Below are 16,708 nucleotides of genomic sequence, written 5' to 3' on the forward strand. Positions count from 1 at the left end.
CCTACCCCCATTCCTGATAAACTATTTCATTAGTTATATCTCTATGTATTCACATCATACTTTCTAAATGATTTAGTTCCCCCAAATGGTAATACCACAAATAAATTATGCTATCCTTTAACTACTTACTAAATACTGGTCATCCAAAAAATATTTCCACGTACTGGCTTACATTTTGTTTGTGATGAGCATGTAGGTAACAAAACTTGCCATTTTGATGGCTTTATATTTTAGGATTATTTATTCTTTTCATTTGGTCTATTTTTGGCAACTACATAAAATATAAAAATATAGTGACATTCACATATAATTGAACTATTTTTCCACAAAAAACTCGTTACAGGGCATAATGGAATCAATGCACTATAAGTATATAATGTCCATGACAAAAATACGAAAATAAAGATATGAGGTAAAAAAAAATTTGATTTGTTAAAAAAAATCCTTTTCCTTTTACTACTAGTGCTAGTACTACTTTATACTGCCCTTTAGAGATTTTAAAATACCGAAATATCAATTTCTGACAGTGACTTTGTCATAAAATTATTTTAATTTCATTAAAAACTATGTACACTATACTATCTTACATTAAATTATTTCACCCACACTTATGTTTTATAAAATTAATAATACTATAAAATTATTAAATACATCATCTGAAGAGAAGAACTGATCAATGATCTCATAAGCCAATTTGTAGATGTCTTCATTTTCATGATTTTGAAGCTGTTCAATTTTCTCCAGTCCTGTAAGAGATTTTATGGCGTGAAACAATGGTAGTATTTGAAAAGTAACCACAACAAATACTACAATAATGTTGTGATATATTCTGGGAAATATAATCCAAAGGTGAATTTTAAAATATAAAAATCATGTGAAAAGATATACTATTTAAAAATATCAACAATCTTAGTATCTAACACCATTTAAATGTTACAGTAAACAATAGGCTAAGTATCTAAGAAAATACAAGGAACCTGTTGTTTTTAAAATCATTTTCTTGGGGGCTCATACAGCTCTTATCACAATCCATACATACATTGTGTCGAGCACATTTGTAGCCATCATTTTCAAAACATTTTATTTTTACTTGAGCCCTTGGTATCCGCTCCTCATCCCCTTCCTCCTCCAAATCCGATGTTCTTATAGAGTACATAGGCGCCCTTGTGATACAATGGTAAAGTACTCAGTCACTAACCCAAAAGGTCAACAGTTTGAAGCCACCAGTCATACCATGGGAGAAGGATGTGGCAGTTAGCTTATGTAAAAGAATTATAGCTTTGGGAACCCTGTGGGGCAGTAGACTTGCTTTCATTTGTTAAAACTTAAAAGTAGATTATAAAATCTCCCTATATGTTTGATTATAGCCTTTCAAAAACCAAACAAACAAAAGACTAGTGTGGTAGTTACATAATCGGGTGTCAATTTGAGGATTGAGAGTGTAGGGGTAGAGTCTGGCCTGTCAATCAGGATATAGCCAATGAGGCCTCTGGGTGGGCATGGACTTCTCCTGGGGATTCTGGGAACTCCTGTATTTCCTCCTTGGAGGTGGGAGACTCTCTCTGAGACATCCATTTTGACAAACCACATAGAGACAGGCTGATAGCAGCCAGTGTCCTGAGGTGGAGAAATCATGTGGAGACCCCTGACAGTGCGGAGATGCTTACAACGTCACTGGATCCCCACCCACTGGCCTGTTATCTTCCTGCATTCGGTGTCATTGCATATGTTTGGTGAGGCTGAAGAGGACTTTGTAGATTGGTATCAGATATATGGGCTAATAGGGACTTATAGACTTGATCTGGACTGAGATGTTTTCTCAATGTACATTTGTTCTTGTATGTAAAGCTCATTCTTATACACGTCTATGAATTTCTCTAATCTACCCAGACTGACAAAACCAGCAAGATAACACAATAATGGTTTGCATTGTAGGATTCTAGGTTATTTCTTTTCCTTGAATTCTATTTTCTATTATCTGCCAAATTTTTCTAGTGACAATGTAAAGACAGTTGGAGAGTGATTGGGAGGGGTATTAAAAAGTACATGTAGTTTAAAAAAAGGGATTTCCCCCCTATAAACATTAATAAGTTCATTAAGTCAAATGTCACACATTTGAATATGAATATATACACACACACATAGCTGTTGATTGACATGCAAGGTCAATTGTTTCATAGGATTAATAATTTTAAGACCTGTGAAACTGCTCCTTACAGAGTATCCATCCTCTTAGCCAGTCCTTAAATAGAAAAATTAGCTTGAGCTCACTTCCTTCTCCTCTTAGTAATCCTTCCATTAAAAAATTAGTTACTACCTACAAATATTAATTGAAGACCTGAATGTTTACAGTTACATTGCTTTTTTGAGTTTCTCTTATTTTACAAGTACTCAAAAGTCTCACTGTTCAACAGTTTTTCCGTTTAGACTACTGTTTCCTCTCCTGCATTCTTACTTAATGATAGCAGCTTGGAATCAGAAAGAAAACCTAAGCTCACTTTCCCCTAATATTCCCTAATCAGATGTCAAAAACACCAGTGTATTAATTTCCTGAATCTATCATCTCTCCTCCCTATAATGGCTGCCTTCATTTCGGGTGGCCTGACCACTCTACACTTTTCTAATGGCCTCATCCGGTTATGTAAGTAAGTTCTACAGAAAATTATGTATGGACACAAAAGGTCACAAGGAAGAGATGAACCAGTCAGGGTGCAGTATAGCACAGGTGAAACAAACAACTTTCCTCTAGTTCTTTAATGCTTCCTCCACCTCACTATCATGACCCCAGTTCTACCTTACAAATCCGGCTAGACGAGAGCATGTACCCTGGAACAGATAGATAATAGCTTGCAACACAGAGAACCCAGGCCAGATAAGTACCTCAGGACCAATAATAAGAGTAGCGAAAAAGAAAAGAAAAGAGTAGCGATACCAGGAGGGTAAGGAGACGATGGGGGGAGAAAGGGGAAACTGATGGCAATGATCATGACCAAGGTATAATTCCCCCCACCCCAACCCATCGTGATGAATAACAGAAACACGGGTGAAGGGAGACAGTGATTGGTGTAAAACATGGAACATTTTAAAATAAATTATCAAGGGTTCATGAGGGAGAGAGGGAGGGTGAGGGGTAGAGGGAAAAAAACACCAAGGGCTCAAGTACAAAGAAAATGTTTAGAAAATTATGATGGCAACCTATGTATATATGTGCTTGACACAATGGATGTACGTATGGATTGCGGTAAAAGCTATTAAGAGGCCCCAATAAAGTGATTAAAAAAAGAAGTAATCCAAAACCTTGAGGTTATTCTCTAGCAGAATCCACTAGGGTAGCTTGTATAATGAAGATTCCTAAGTCTCACTACCAATGTGGCAGGCAATGCTTATGAACTCTGAATTTTGATTTAACCATAAAATGATATTTTACCTAATTTCTTTTTGTTTGCAAACTTTGCATTTTATTTATTAAAAAATCATTCTATTGGGGTTCTGTACAACTCTTATCACAATCCATAATGTGCCCATTGTGTCACACACATTTGTTGCCATCATCATTCTCAAAACATTTTCTACTAGAGCCCTTGATATCAGCTCATTTTCCCCCTATCCTCCCCTCCCCTCCATCCCCCCAAAACCCTTGATAATTTATAAATTATTTTTTCATGTCTTACACTGTCTGATTTCTTCCTTCACCCACTTGTCTGTTTTCCGTCCCCCGATGGAGGAGGTTATATGTACATCATTGTGATCGGTTCCCCTTTTCTCCCCCACCTTCCCCTTCCCCCCCTGATGTCTCTACTTTCATTATTGGTCCAGAGGGGTTTATCTGTCCTGATTCCCAGTGATTCCAACTCTGATCTGGACCAGTGTACAACCTCAGGTCTAGCCAGATTTGTAAGGTAGAATTGGGATGAGAGTGGGGGGAGGAAGCATTAAAGAACTAGAGGAAAGTTGTATGTTTCATCACTGCTATACTGCACCCTGACTGGCTCCTCTCCTCCCTGTGACTCTTCTGTAAGAGGGATGCCCAGTTGCCTACAGATGGGCTTGGATCTTCATTCCGCACTCACCCTCATTCACAATGATATAAAATTTTTTTCTGGGTCTTTGATGCCTGATACCTGATCCAATTGACACCTCATGATCACACAGGCTGCTGTGCTTCTTCAATGTGGGCGTTGTTGCTTCTCAGCTAGATGGCTGCTTGTTTATCTTCCAGCCTTTAAAACCCCAGGTGCTGCATCTTTTGAAAGCTGGGCACCATAGCTTTCCTCACATTTGCTTATGTACCCGCTTTGTCTTCAGGGATCGTGCGTGTCGGGAAGGTGATCATCATGGAAAGCCAGTTTAATAGAACAAAATGTTCTTGCATTAATGGAGTACTTGAGTAGAGCCAATGCCCATCTGCTACCTTAATACTACACCTACAAATATATGCCATAGATCTATTTCCTTATCATCCTATATTAATATATTTACGTATGTACATGCCTGTATTTAGACCTCTATAAATGCCCTTTGCCTCCTAGTTCTTTCCTCTATTTCCTTTTACTTTCCTCTTGTCCCACTATCATGCTCAGCCTTCATTTGGGTTTCAGTAATTCCTCTCGGTTACATTGCTCTCGATCAAGTCCTACCAGGCCTCCTGTACCCTCGACATGGATTCTCGATCACTTGTTCCCTTGTCCCTGGGTTTGTTAACACCCAGTTCCTTTGCCCCACCTCCCCCTCTCCCATGTCCCTCTGGAACCATTAGTTCTGTTGTTTTTTCCTCCAGACTGTAAATAGGTCAAGGACTGTTTGTTGACTTTAGGAGTGTTTTCCCGGTTGAGCCTGATGGGGTGCCTCGCCCTGGCCCCAAAGCCTATTTTTGGTATTCTTTGGGTACTTCACTTCACTGTTCCCCTTGTTGTTCTGTTGCACGTCCTTAGTGCTTCACCTCAGTGTGGTGGGGTCAGATCTGGCACAATTCCCACGCTGTGTCTCCAGTGTTGCCCCCCACCTATTCCTTATTACGCTAATTTCTGTGTCTCTTGACTTCTTCACCAAATAAGAAGCCGCTCTGAACAGTTCTGTCTCCTTTCGTTCCCTTCTCCATTTCTCAGAAGCACCTTTAATGTTTATCAAGGCTGATAACATTGGGCTACCATGCTCTGTTCTTACAGTAACTCTGAGTTGTAGTTAAAATGTGTTTATTTATATTCCAGATGGTTCTGGTATACCTTCAGATTTGGAAACTACTTCTCTACAGAAAAAATATCTGCTGTGCTACAAAGCTTTGCAGACTTTGTCAGGAAGTTGGTTACTGTATCTCTCCAGCCTCATCTCTTCATAGCTCAATTCCACATTCAGCAACTCTGAAGTACTTGTAATTTGCTGAATGCTATTTTCACCTCAGACTTTGCTTATGGAACAAAGTTATCTTTGCCTGGGATACCTTTCAGCCCTTTTTACATGATTCTTATTCATCACTCAAAATTCAGTTCAGGTGCCATTTTTTTGCTTCTTCCAGGATGCATTCGGTTTATCATTTGGTAGGACATTTCTATTAGGGAAATTAGTACACTGAATCAGTTTAAGCTTAACTTCATGACTACACTAAATGTCTCAAGGGCAAGGACTTCACCTTGTTTTACCACTATCTCTCCAATACCTTAGAGCAGTGGTTCTCAACCTTCCTCATGCCAAGACCCTTTAATACAGTTCCTCATGCTGTGATGACCCCTTCAACCATAACATTATTTTAGTTGCTACTCCATAATTGTCATTTTGCTATTGTTATGAATCAAGCGACTCCTGTGAAAGGGTCATTGGACCCCCAAAGGGGTCTCAACGGACCGGTTGAGAACTGCTGCCCTAGAGCATAGTGTTTCTTCAATATACAGGTGTAATTCAGTTAAGTAAACATATGCAAACATCGAGGAATGTACTTATAGAACAATTGTACCTTGGTTAAGAAAAATACAGAAATGTCTCATTAGTAAAGAAATAAAAGTAGTTACAAAAAGAACATTAAAATGTAGAATGTTAATTTAAACTTACCTCCACACTCTTCTATAAGATTGGCTATGGTTTCTGACTCATCTTCAGCCATTTTTAATATATTACTAAGTCCATCAAGTACTACTTGTACAACTTGTGCATCTTTTACAGTCAGCAAGTTGCAAAAAGGTGGGATAACATTTTGTTGGATAAGGTAGGCCACCTGAAGAATAAACATGAAAAGTTAATTTGTCTAAGTTTATCCCATTGAATCCTACCAGTAATTTTGATTTTGAAAACTTAAAAACAGAAATATGACTTTGGCGCTCATATATTATGAGGTTAGACTAGATATTAATTTAACGTTTTCTTTTAATGTAGGTAAATATATTACTTGAAATCAAAGTACAATGGAAGGAATCATTTAACATATTAAACATTTCTTTGCCATAAGAAATAGTCCCTTCATATATCCTTTCAATACTCTAAACATCTTAATTGATACAAAATCAGTTAAGCAACAAAACATTTTTAAAAATTTTAATATGGTAAACTCCACAGGGTCTTTGTTTTATTAACAATTTAAAAAATCAGATAGGAACACAATTAGCACTCTCACACACTAACTGCACAACTTGTATATCTTTTACATGCACTCTTATAAGCTACTTCATCTTTCTACTCATTACTTTCTACAAGTCTGTAGCTTTTGAGGGGGACGGTTATCAATGTATTGTCTGGGATGTCCATATTAATCCTTTTGTTCCCAGTCCCTACCATTGGTTGAATTAGTTCTTTGGTTTTGCAGCTGTTGAATTTTTATGCTTGCCTTTTTAATAAATTAAGAAGCACGAGGCAGTTTCATATGCCAAATAAAATAAAATTATAAAGACCAGTTCCTTCTTAAAAACAAAAATCAACTGACTGTAAAACTTACTTAGAAAATTATTTTAAGTCACAAAGTTGGAAAGAGATCACAGCTTCTCCTTGATGGGCTATAGCTGGGGCTAAAGAACTGAAAGTGATGTTTTGATATGAAGGAGGGAGGGATATCGCAAAACGCTGGCATTCTTGCTAATAATTTATGATTTACTTAAGTAAAATCTTAGTATTAGCTCTATTGTTATTTTATCAATTGTTAGAAATAGAAAAAGCTGGGAAAAAAAAGAAATAGAAAAAGCTAAACTTACTTGATCTTTCCTTCCACTAATTGTTAAATTACTTATGGCCCACGCAGCTTCTTTTTGAGTGCCAAAGTCTCCCTGTAAAAGCAAAGCATATGCCAAGTTGGAATAAAGGTTTTCTGAAATGATTTATCAATGATTATTTCTTTGAGCATCCTTCTAGTCTTGCTATATGCATACATAATTTTTACCTATTAAGATAGGTTTCTGAACTATAGCTTATCCACCCAATATAATAGATGGCCCTTTATGTGATCTTTCCTGGCAACCAACTGATTTTACTGTTGAAAAACACATACACAGACAATTTCACTATAATCAAGAGAATTTTGAGTTAAAAGTCTGCATATTAACTTTTAACAAAGATTTAAAAGTGATAATACCCAGCACCACTATGGAAAAAATGTTATACATGGGATATATATCAGTATGTTAAATATTTGAAAATAATTTAAAAATAAGACAGTAATCTCACCTTTGAGAAGTTATAAGGACACAACTTAAAGCTAAGTATTATCATTCTACATGACGGGGCTTGCCCCTCTGCCAGTCACCCTTCTCCCCCCACCCTCCTCTAATACTCCTGGTATCTCTACTCTCCCTGTTGGCCTTGTGGGGTTTATCTTTCCTGGATCTCCTGTGTTATGGGCTATCTGTAGCAGTGTGCATGTTCTGGTCTAATCCGATTTGTAAGGTAGAATTGAGATCATGATAGTGGGGTGAAGGAAGCACCAAAGAACTAGAGGAAAATTGTGTTTCAACCTAGAACCCCCCTCCCATGGGGATGAATAATGGGAATGTGGGTGAGGGGCGACGAAGGATGATGTAAGATATAGAAAAAATAATCTATAACTTATCAAGGGTTCGTGAGGGAGGGCGGGTGGTAGAGGGAGGGGGAAGAAATGGGGAGCTGATATCAGAGTCTCAAGTGGGCAGAGAATGCTTTGAAAATGATGATGGTAGCACATGTGCAAATGTGCTTGACACACTGGAGGAATGTATGAGTTTTGATATAAGAGCCCCAAATAAGAGTTGTTTTTTTTTTAAATAAAAAGGAGGCACCAATTATAAAGAGTTCTCATTGGTCAGAGAGAAGTGTCATAAATAGTAACACCAATTTATTAAATCCATACTTTCCTAATGGCACTAAAAATAATTCACTCTGATATCACTTCAAGGTTGTTAAGAGACCATGTCATTTTAAAAATTGATTACTAAAAAGGAGTGAGCATTTGTCCTGTCTTTCTTAAAGAGGAAAAGGTCTTTTTGGAAGAATCATAGTTAGTAATGACAGAATGAGAATGTCACCATTGTGCAGTTCCTAATGCAATAATGGATCCAGGCAATGAAAGTCAACGGTTGCTAAAAGACATTAGATCAAAGCATGATGGATGATTGTAGAACTATAAGCTTAAGTAGGTTGGTAACAACCAATCCCACCCACCAATCTATTATCACAAGACATCAGACAAAAAGCTATTAAGTATCCCTGAATGACTAGGAAATACAGAGCAACACATACAAAGTATTTTTACCCCAAAATACCAAAATTTACCAACAATTTATATGTATTCTCTTTATTACAGTGCAGTGTTCATAAATTGCAACATTAAGTAGCCTGTTTCCCAATGATAATAAGAATATGAGATGATACAGCACATGGTTAATGGTATACTTACTGTTGGTAATGGCTATGTTTACTTATCTATACCATAGCTTCTCCATTTGGAAAATAAGGATAAGTATAGTGTCCAAACTCACAGGGTTACAATATTAAATGATACATCAATGTAAAGCGCTCAGAAAATGAAAGCATTTATTGGTAGCAATAATATTGATTTTCTAACAAATCCCAAGATAATGGCAATTTTTATATATGCACTACATACAGAGGCGCCCAAAATAAAATCCTTCTTGTAAATAAAACAAGTTGGTTTGAAATTTTTAATAGTGTGCTATTCTATAGGTACTAATAAAACAGAAAAGTTTACCTTTACCTAATTTGTTAGGTTCAAGCCCCACTCCTCTTTATTTAGATACAAACTGATTTTCTTACCTTATCCAAAAGGTGTATTATCATTGGTACAAGATTGGCATCAATTACTGCTTGAACCTGTTGTTGATTTCCTGCAGTGATGTTAGAGAGGAACCACACAGCTTCCTGTAGAACAAGACCCCTTCAATATGCCTCATTAAAAATAAAAGTTGCATTCAAGCTAAGAAAAGCATTCACTAATGTTCATATTTATTATAGGATCAGTCCTATAATAAAATTCTTATAAATCTCAACTTCCTTTCCCCATTTAAATTTATTTTAAAATCATGATACACTACTGAATTACAAGGATTTCTTGAATGAAAGGGTACTTACTGGCTACGACTCAAAAGAAACTAAACTGAACAAATACTAAAGGATGAATAATGAACCAATTAATTCAACTTTGTAAATGAAAAACTTTCCCCCCTTCCATAACGTACTTCATTCTACTGATTTAAAGTCCTAGCCAAAGCAGATCACGATCTCAATTATCCTAGAGAATGGAAGATACATAAAAATAAATGCAGAGTTGTTTTTCAGTATACACAAGTGTGGGCACAACCACCTCCTGAGGCGCTGGAATGACTGGGCCAGAATGGAAAGGGATTCGTGGAAGACAAAAAGCAGGTACCTACATTCTACCTTGGACTACGGACTGTGGTACAAAAATTACCAGGGGGATGATGAATAATTTTTTCTCCCCCCCCAAAAAAAAATCCTTAAGAGGAGAGCAAATGCTTTGAGAGTGATTAGGGCAAAGAATGTACGGATGTGCTTTATACAATTGATGTATGTATATGTGTGGATTGAGATAAGAGTTCTATGTGTCCCTAATAAAATGTAAAAAAAGAAAAAATAATCAAAGTAGGTCAAAAAAGTTTGGGAACTCGTGCTACAGTACTTCCTTCAACAGCTAAAGTGAAAACAAATGTTTGACTGTGGCAAAAACAAATGTTTGAACTGTGGTTCATGTTAGTGATTTTTATGGTACCCTAGCCCCCATAATGCTGACACGCTGCCGAGAGAGTTGTTTGGTCCAAAGTGTTTTATAACATTCATAGATGAAAATCATACTCTCTATATTTTAAAACTAGCAATCAAGTTTTACTCCAAACAATATTATTAGGTAATGTAAGGTAGGCTCTTTTGGATCAGATCACAGGTCCAGGTTTAATGAACCTGTTAGAGATGTTCGGGCGCTAGGCTAGGCAGGTGAGCTCTTTTTGGGTTATAATCATTGGCATTGTTGTAATCAGCACCCTTGTATTGCTACAACAGCCTCAGATGCACTCCAATCTCAGCACCACCAGTCAGTGCCCCCTTTCCATAGCCTTCAAGCACACACACAATACACACATACATTACAGAAAATATTAAATTTAGACTAATTACTTAAAACACTAATTAAAAAATTTCAATCATACAACACTCAACACCCATTTATCTCTATGTCATCATTTCCAAGAGAGCCAAATTAATACTTGATAACTGGCTTGCTTTATATACGGACAATCATACATAAATCCATGATATAAATAGTGAGGTATTTTATAGTTTATCGCAGTTTAAACAAGTTATATTAATGAGAAAATTACAGACAATTCTCAGATCTTAATTTTACAAATGAAAACTTGATATTTTAGGATATGATACTTACTTTATTAATTTTCTCTTTGGGATGTGTCAGAAGTGCTGGGAAGTGTGAAAGAGCATCACAATTCAAAACTACTTGTGTCTGCTCATCAGTTCCAGTAACAATGTTGCCTACAGCTCGAAGTGCAGCAGTCTGAAATATAAAAAAAATTTAACGAAGTGTTATATATGAAATGCTCTCCATTTCCATACAAAGCTAGGATGGGCAGAGTTATGAAACTTCATTCATTCTCTCATTCTTGTCTCTCATGCTATTAAGAACTTACTTTGTGATAGACTGCCTGGAAACAAAATTAAATAACAGACCTGATTTCCAGCTATAATAGAGCTTATATTATAATGCCAATTAACAAACACAAACAAATCAGAAGGCTACATTTAGATAGTAATGAGCGTTGCAAAGAAAATAAGAAGGGCTGGAAAGAATAGGCTGGTGAAGGATAGCATATTTTTCACATTTTTCTCTGAAACAGAAAAGTATTTTCTTCTAATTTAAATACTGCACATCGAAATATTTCAAGTACAGGAGAGTGCTGATGGTTGCATAACCAGGGGACTGTAAAGAATGCCAGTAAATTGTACACAGGAAAGTGGCTGAAGTGGCAACTGTTGTGTCGTGTATTTCATCATACACACAAAAATTCAGACAGGAATAAAGTTGTCTTAAAAAAAAAATTCAGACAGGCAAATACAATTCACTGTGGTTTTGATTTTTATTTCCCAAATATTAATAAGGAGATTTAGTGAAGCTGTGGTTAAACAATTATCTGATAATGGAAAGGTCTATGGTTCAAACCTACCACTTACTCCATGGCAGCTTGGCTGTCCTTTATGGTTGCTATACATTAGAATTGACTCAACAGCAAATGGTTAATCAATAATGACATTAAGTACCTCTTTGCATGCTTACTGGCTATTTGTAGATCTTCTTCAAAGAACTGTCTATTAAAAATCTTTTCCCTTTTAACACTTAATTCTTTTTATTTTCAGCTGAAAAGTTCCTTAAATACAGTACACTAGATATAAGTCTCCTTTCAGTTACATTTTGTAAATTATTTTCTTACATTCGATGGATTAGCTTTTTCATTTTCTTGAATGTACCCTTCCAAGCTGGTTTTTTCTTTGAAGTCTAATTTATCTCCCCCCCTCTTATTATTTGTGCTTGTGGTGTCACTTCCAGAGGGCTTTGGGTGGTACTGGTTGTTCCCCACAAGGTTAATGGTATGAACCATTCCCTAGCTGCTGATCCTTGCTTGGGAGAAAGCTGAAGTAGTTTGCTTCTATAAAAATTTACAGTTTTGGAAACCTTATGGCATAGATCAACCTTGTCCTATTGGATTGCTATGAATCACAACCAACTCATCTGCAGTGCATTTAGTATTATGTCAAAGACCACCATCTAGCTGACAGTCAAGTTTTCTTTTGAGTTTTATCTAAAGTTTTCACTCTTAAAGTTAGGTATTTGGCTCACTTTAGAGTAATTTTAAAAAATGTGGTATAAGGTGAAAATCCAACTTCATTCTTTTGAATGTGGCATCAAGTTATTCCAATACCATTTACTCAAAATACCATTCTTTCTACCATTGAATTGTCTTGACAAGTGCTGAAAAGCAATCATAAATGAGTATTTTCAAACACCTGAGTATATGCTATTGATAACTGTCTAACTTTAGGCTACTACCACACAGTTTTGTTTACTTGTTACCAGGGTTATGTAGTAAAATAGTGAGCGTCCTCCAATTTTGTTCTTTGTCAAGGTTGTTTTATTACTCTGATACCCCTACATTTCCACACGGATTTTAGGACCAGATTGTAAATTTCTGCCTAATAGGTACCCATAATCTGATACAAATAACACCGAATTTATAAGTCAATTTAAGGGTGTTTTGAACTGAATTGTGTTCCCCAAAATATGTACTGTTAACTGATTTAAGTGCTAGGCGCAGCCATTAAGCATGGAAAGACAGGGCGACCTACTTTCCATCCCTCCCAACTGGGCCATGTTATTGCTACAATATCACAGAAACACATATTAAGTAAACTACAAAAATGTAAAGTGATTTCTCAACACATACTCCATCTAGGTTAATATATGTCTGAAGGCCATGTTTCCATCTCTTGAATCCTCCCTCAAAGAATTGTGAAATTCTGGTAGGGCAGCACCTTGTACCCTAAAAAAAAATGAACAACTGCCATTGTCATGATGGAAAAAATTCTCCAGCATGGAGGTTTTCTCACATGCATATGAGGCAATGGAAAACACGATGGCGTGGGTCAGGAACAAAGTAGTATCCTTGCTTTTCGATGGTCCTAAGAGGTCTTGTGCAGCAGCTTTATCTAGTGCGATGCACTGTTTAACCTCTTGACTGCTGCTTCCATGACCACTGACTGTGGATCCCAGCAAGACAAAATTCTTGACAACTTCAGACCTTTTCTTCATTTATCATGTTTGTGTCCAGTGCTGAGGATGTTGGTCTTCTTTACATGGAGTCATAACCCATATTTAAGGTTGCCATCCTTGAGCTTCATCAGCAAGTGCTTCAAGTCCTCCTCATTTCCAGCAGGCAAAGTTGTGTCATATATATAGTGAAGATTAACAACAAGGTTTCCTCCGATCCTGATGCAGCACTGTTCTTCTTAGAACCCAGCTTCTCTGAGGGTGTGCTCAGGCGTAGAGCTTGAACAAACAGGGTGAGAGGATACAACCTTGCTGCACACCTTTCCTGATTTTTAAACCATGTAGTATTCTGTTTGCAGTTGTGCGAACAGAATTAGCTGTCAAGTCTAGGCTCCTTAAATTCTACCAGCATCATGGAGCAGTGGGTTGCATGTTCGGCTGCTCACAGCAAAGTCAGAAGTTCGAAATCACCAGCAGAAAATAAGCAGACATCAACCCACTTATTGCCGGGTGCCACCCAGCTCCGGACCAATTCTGTCCTGTGGGAGGACTGCTAGTTCAAAAGTCTTGCCAGGAGCAGCCGAGATGAAAACACAAAGATCAACTCCCATCAGACAACGCCCGAGGGAGAGGGGACCAGAGAGCTGCTCAGCCGGCATAAAGAGTTATAGTCTTTCAAATCCACACGACAAGTTCTACTATGTACTATATAGAGTCACTATCAGTTGGAAATTGATTCAATAGAAATGAGTTTGAGTGAGTGAAGCAGCTGGTTATAATCCTATTTGTGACTGAGTTGTCGATGTTATGTTCATGGACGCAGAATTAGTAAACACAAGCTATAAAGGAGAGGTGGGGGAGGAAGGGACATGACAAACCATGTGAAGATGGCTGAAGAGCAGAAAGGCTTTCTTTACAGTTGAAATCTTAGGTTCAGACTTTTAATCTGACCTGAGAGAAAGGAGGTTTCTGTTTGTTAGAGCTATCTAGTTGTGTTACTTTGGTTATGACAGCACTAATAAACGAAGGCAGGGAGCATTGTCAAGTTTTTTGATCCATGAACATAAGATGTCTATTTAGTTAGATCTTTAATTTCTTTTAAAATTTTGTTTCGACAATGTTTGTTAACAAAGTAGAAGAAACCACGAAAGGACATAAAGAAAAAAATCTTTAAGAGACATATCAAGCAAATGCAATGTATGGGCCTCGTTTAGAGTTTTATTTGATTAAGCAGAAAATAATGAAGCTATCAAAAAATCTGAACAGTTACAGAGCATTAACACCAACTTTTTAAAAAATGTGCAGGTAATAGTATTATGGCTATGTTTTGGGGAATTGCCTTAAATTTTAGAGCTGCAAATTGGATAAAAATGCTATCTGTGATTTGCATCCAGGTATTTTTTTGGACGGGGCTAAGTGAGGGAAGAGAGAAGATGCACATCAGAGTTCTTTCTACTTCTTTAAATTCTGGCATGAAAGTTGAAGTTTTAAAAATCTGTCCTAGTTATCAGTACATCTTTCCTTGAGAACTGGCTAAAGCTCTATTTTCTCAATAAAGTCCAGAATTAAAACTGAAGATGAACTCTGAAAAAAAATTCCAACCCCCCCAAACAAAATACAAACCTAAAACCTATAATAAAACATAAGCATCACACTTAAGAAATACAATCTGCATGGTAAACATCTAAGAATATGTCAATTAATTTTAAAAATCCCCCAAATAGAATAAGCAACATGTTCTCTTCTTCAGTTCTTTGTGGACTTAACTAAGCTTTTCCTCTTTAAACTGTTTAAAATGTAAAGGCTTTGGGCCTTAATCCTGACCATACAACATTAAAGATTCTTAAAACAAAGCAGTCTGGGAAACACCTTAGCTTTACTGAAAACAGTATATTTTGAGGCTGAACAGAAACAGTAAAAAATATTGTTTTCCTTTTCCTGAAGCTCCACCACAGTTGCTTCTGATTTCCAGCCAGGGTTGAGAACCAGTGACTTAAGTAATGGATTCTAAGCCATTATCAGATTAAACTATCACACTATCACTTTATCACTCTTTCTAGATGTAGGTTCTTTGGGATAAGTAGAATTGGGAAGGATTAAAGGAAATAATAAAAGTATAAAAGAAAATAATTACAGGAAGCAATTTAGGAAGGCTCTTTGCAAATTTCAGTATAAGGTGAATAACCTTTATTTCAGTGCCAGAAGAGCTAAGAATTAAAGAAACTTGTCAGTGCAGCGGGGAAGGAGAGTACGGCAGGACCTTTGTGTGGAGAGATGGAGAGAAGAAGAATGAAAGGAAACTAAAAATATGAAGAGCAGGAAAAAATAAAACCATCAATATTTGCTGCATACTGTCACTCATTTTATACTACTGAACTACCTCAGTCTATAGTCCAAAAAATACCCCCTAATAAAACTTACTGCTGTCGAACAGATGCCGATTCACAGTGATCCTATAGAACACAGTAGAACTGCCCTGTGGGTTTCTAAGACTGTAACTCTCTACAAGAGTAGGACGCCTTGTCTTTCTCCTGAGCAGCTGGTGGTTTTGAACTTTGGACCTCACAATTAGCAGCCCAACGAGTAAGTACTACACCACTTGACAGGCTCCAGTGTGTTAGAGTCAGTATTCTACAATGGCACGAACCTTTTTATGTTACCAAATATTCTCAATCTATACATAAATCAGCCATAGAATAATGATGCACTCTTAACAGATAGGTTAAGCTAAGAATATGCTTTAAATCTTAGAAATTACCCGTCTTTGAATAACATACTTAAAGCAATCAATGGTTAAAAAAAAGAAAGCTATAGTTTATCAAAAAGAAACTTACCTGAACTTTAACTTCCTGGTGGCTGAGCAGAGGAACCAAATGAGGAACTATTCCAGAATCTATTACCATCTGTATCTGTTCATTGCCAGCATCAGTAAGGTAAGAGAGGGCCCACACAGTATCTACCAATATCTAATGAATAAAAGGAACATCCAAATGGCCTTTGAGTTAAGTTTTCATTTCAATAATTCCTAGCCATAGATTAAGCTGAGATGGTTCTACCAACAACAACTTTATTCCATTCTTCTTTTAATCTCAATCCATTGAATCAGCTTCCCCCCCTATATTATTTATTTTTAATCGTTTTATTAGGGGCTCACACGACTCATCACAATCCATCCATACATCAATTGTGTAAAGCACATCTGTACATTCATTGCCCTCATCATTCTCAAAACATTTGCATTCCTCTTAAGCCCTTGGCATCAGGTCCTCATTTTCTCCCCTCCCTCCCACTCTCTCTTCCCTCATGAGCCCTTGATAATTTATAAATTATTATTTTGTCATATCTTGCCCTGTCCGACATCTCCCTTCACCCACTTTTCTGTTGTCCATCCCCCAGGGAGGAGGTCACACGTAGATCTTTGTAACTGGTTCCCACTTTCCAACCCACTATCCC

General features: G+C 36.9%; 1 protein-coding gene and 1 non-coding gene across 2 annotated transcripts in view; both read right to left on the bottom strand.

Moving 5' to 3' along the window:
• Positions 1 to 16,708, bottom strand: part of KPNA4 (karyopherin subunit alpha 4) — a 60,674-nt gene that overhangs the window by 3,036 nt on the left and 40,930 nt on the right. The window contains exons 11-16 of the mRNA XM_075546984.1: positions 16,090 to 16,221; positions 10,862 to 10,990; positions 9,223 to 9,327; positions 7,173 to 7,244; positions 6,043 to 6,205; positions 652 to 746 (exon numbers count right to left, since the gene is read on the bottom strand). Coding sequence (XP_075403099.1) covers positions 652 to 746; positions 6,043 to 6,205; positions 7,173 to 7,244; positions 9,223 to 9,327; positions 10,862 to 10,990; positions 16,090 to 16,221 — 696 coding nt within the window. The remainder of the gene's footprint in view (positions 1 to 651; positions 747 to 6,042; positions 6,206 to 7,172; positions 7,245 to 9,222; positions 9,328 to 10,861; positions 10,991 to 16,089; positions 16,222 to 16,708) is intronic.
• On the bottom strand, positions 10,351 to 10,667 carry LOC142447789 (small Cajal body-specific RNA 7). Its single transcript, XR_012784439.1, has one exon.

The sequence above is a fragment of the Tenrec ecaudatus genome, chromosome 4 (genome assembly GCF_050624435.1).
Source record: "Tenrec ecaudatus isolate mTenEca1 chromosome 4, mTenEca1.hap1, whole genome shotgun sequence".
NCBI classification, from domain to species: Eukaryota; Metazoa; Chordata; class Mammalia; order Afrosoricida; family Tenrecidae; genus Tenrec; species Tenrec ecaudatus.